Below are 1,589 nucleotides of genomic sequence, written 5' to 3'. Positions count from 1 at the left end.
ATGCTTACAGAAAAGGCGTCTAATCCTGATATTGCTTCTTCATTTAACGGCCATGAGGGGGGGTTGAAAGACGACCGTGCCTGGAAGACCGTGCTCCACAGCCTGAGGTCTCGCTCACATGCAAGACGCGATGGTCTCGGGCGTTCGCTGTTGGTTAAGTTCGGAGTCGTCGTCGCTAGCTTAACCTTCGCATTCCTGCTAGTTCAATGCGCCCGCGCATTCTCTGCATTGAGGGTGTTTGGCAGTCAGACTAGGTTGCTCGCGGGGGGGAGTTTTCTGTATCCTGTCATAGGATGCGGACCCGAGAGTAGTTTTGTCTATGATTTTGATGGTGACAGGTCGGCAAATAGTGGTGCAAGAACAGGTGCTTTGCTAGACCTTACGGCTTTTTTGTCTGGATATTCAGGCGGAGTTTCCGTTGCTTCTGAAGAAGTAACGTGGGACCCATCGCCGGAACCCCCGGTGAATGTGCCTCCCATCGCAGATCCAGGGCCCGGAGGTCTTTGGCTTGTAGCGACACCTCCCCCCGAGCCGGAGCCTTCGGGTCCATTTTATGGAGTTCCCGTTGGCGAGCCGTTGAAGTCTGGATATGCGGAAGGAAGTGGTTCAAACAACACTAGACCTCCGTCTGATACACTTAGCAATGGTATTTTACTGCATGGTGCGGCCAGCTCCGTGGGTACCCCATCCCCCTTGCAAGGAGCGACCGGAGACGCTCAGAGACGAGGGTCTCCCAAACTTGGCCCATTCGGCGTGGTTGCCGGAGGCTACGTGCAGTCACCTCTTCTCGGTCAGCCACCTAGTAATACCCCTCNTGGAGGAAGTCGCTCCTCACCCTTAACTGGTGGGCAAGAGGGCATCATTAGGTGTATCCACAGCGTTTCGAGCCAGAGACGGACAGGCTCTGACGTGACGGGTGCCTCCTGCTGCGAAGACACCGACCGCTGTTACAACTCTGTGCCTTGTACGTGCGGCGGGTACGAGGTTCGGTTAGTCAGGCGAATGTGGGAAGCACTATGGATAAAAGGGTGCACAGCGTGATGCTTTCGAATGCTGCAAAGCACGTTGTGGCTGCGATGAGGCGGAACAGGGCACATTGGAGCTGTAGCTGCGCGCCGAGGACAGATGGCTGATGCTGGGATGTTCTGTCTTCTGATTCGGATCGTGGTTCTACACGAGCTATATTTGCGCCTGTTCGCGCTATAATTTCATATATTGGAATCAGGATGATCCGGCCTACCTGCGGCATGCGTTACTTCGTTCATGCCGGCAAAGTGACTCAGCCCCAGCTGCGAAAGTTCTTTACCTTGAGTAATTGTTCCCGCGGGTCCCGGTGGCACGGCTAAAGGCGGTTCAGGTCTCCTGCATATGTGGGAATGCACATTGGCGACTCAATCGGCTGTGCTCCATCAGCGGTGCAGGATTCACTTTTGAACAGTGGGGCCCTGCAAGGAGTGGGGATCAGCAGCTAGTGTGTTTGTAGTGGCATTATCAAGGGAACTTATTGTTTCTTTGAACAGTCGGTCCAACGTACTTGGTTTTCGAGGGCCGCCCATTATCATGTCAATTTGCTATGAAGAGCAGTCTGC

General features: G+C 54.3%; 1 protein-coding gene across 1 annotated transcript; it reads left to right on the top strand.

Annotated features, from left to right (window-relative positions):
- EMH_0058270 (uncharacterized protein) lies at window positions 1–1,041 on the top strand (the record flags this gene model as incomplete). Its single annotated transcript, XM_013497565.1, is given in 2 exon segments — window positions 1–814; window positions 818–1,041. Coding segments are annotated over 2 exon segments (1,038 nt in total).
- Window positions 1,042–1,589: the final 548 nt, after the last annotated feature.

This window comes from Eimeria mitis, genomic scaffold (assembly GCF_000499745.2).
Source record: "Eimeria mitis Houghton genomic scaffold, Emh_scaff2757, whole genome shotgun sequence".
In the NCBI taxonomy this organism is placed as follows: domain Eukaryota; phylum Apicomplexa; class Conoidasida; order Eucoccidiorida; family Eimeriidae; genus Eimeria; species Eimeria mitis.
This window is presented reverse-complemented; position numbering and strand designations above follow the sequence as displayed.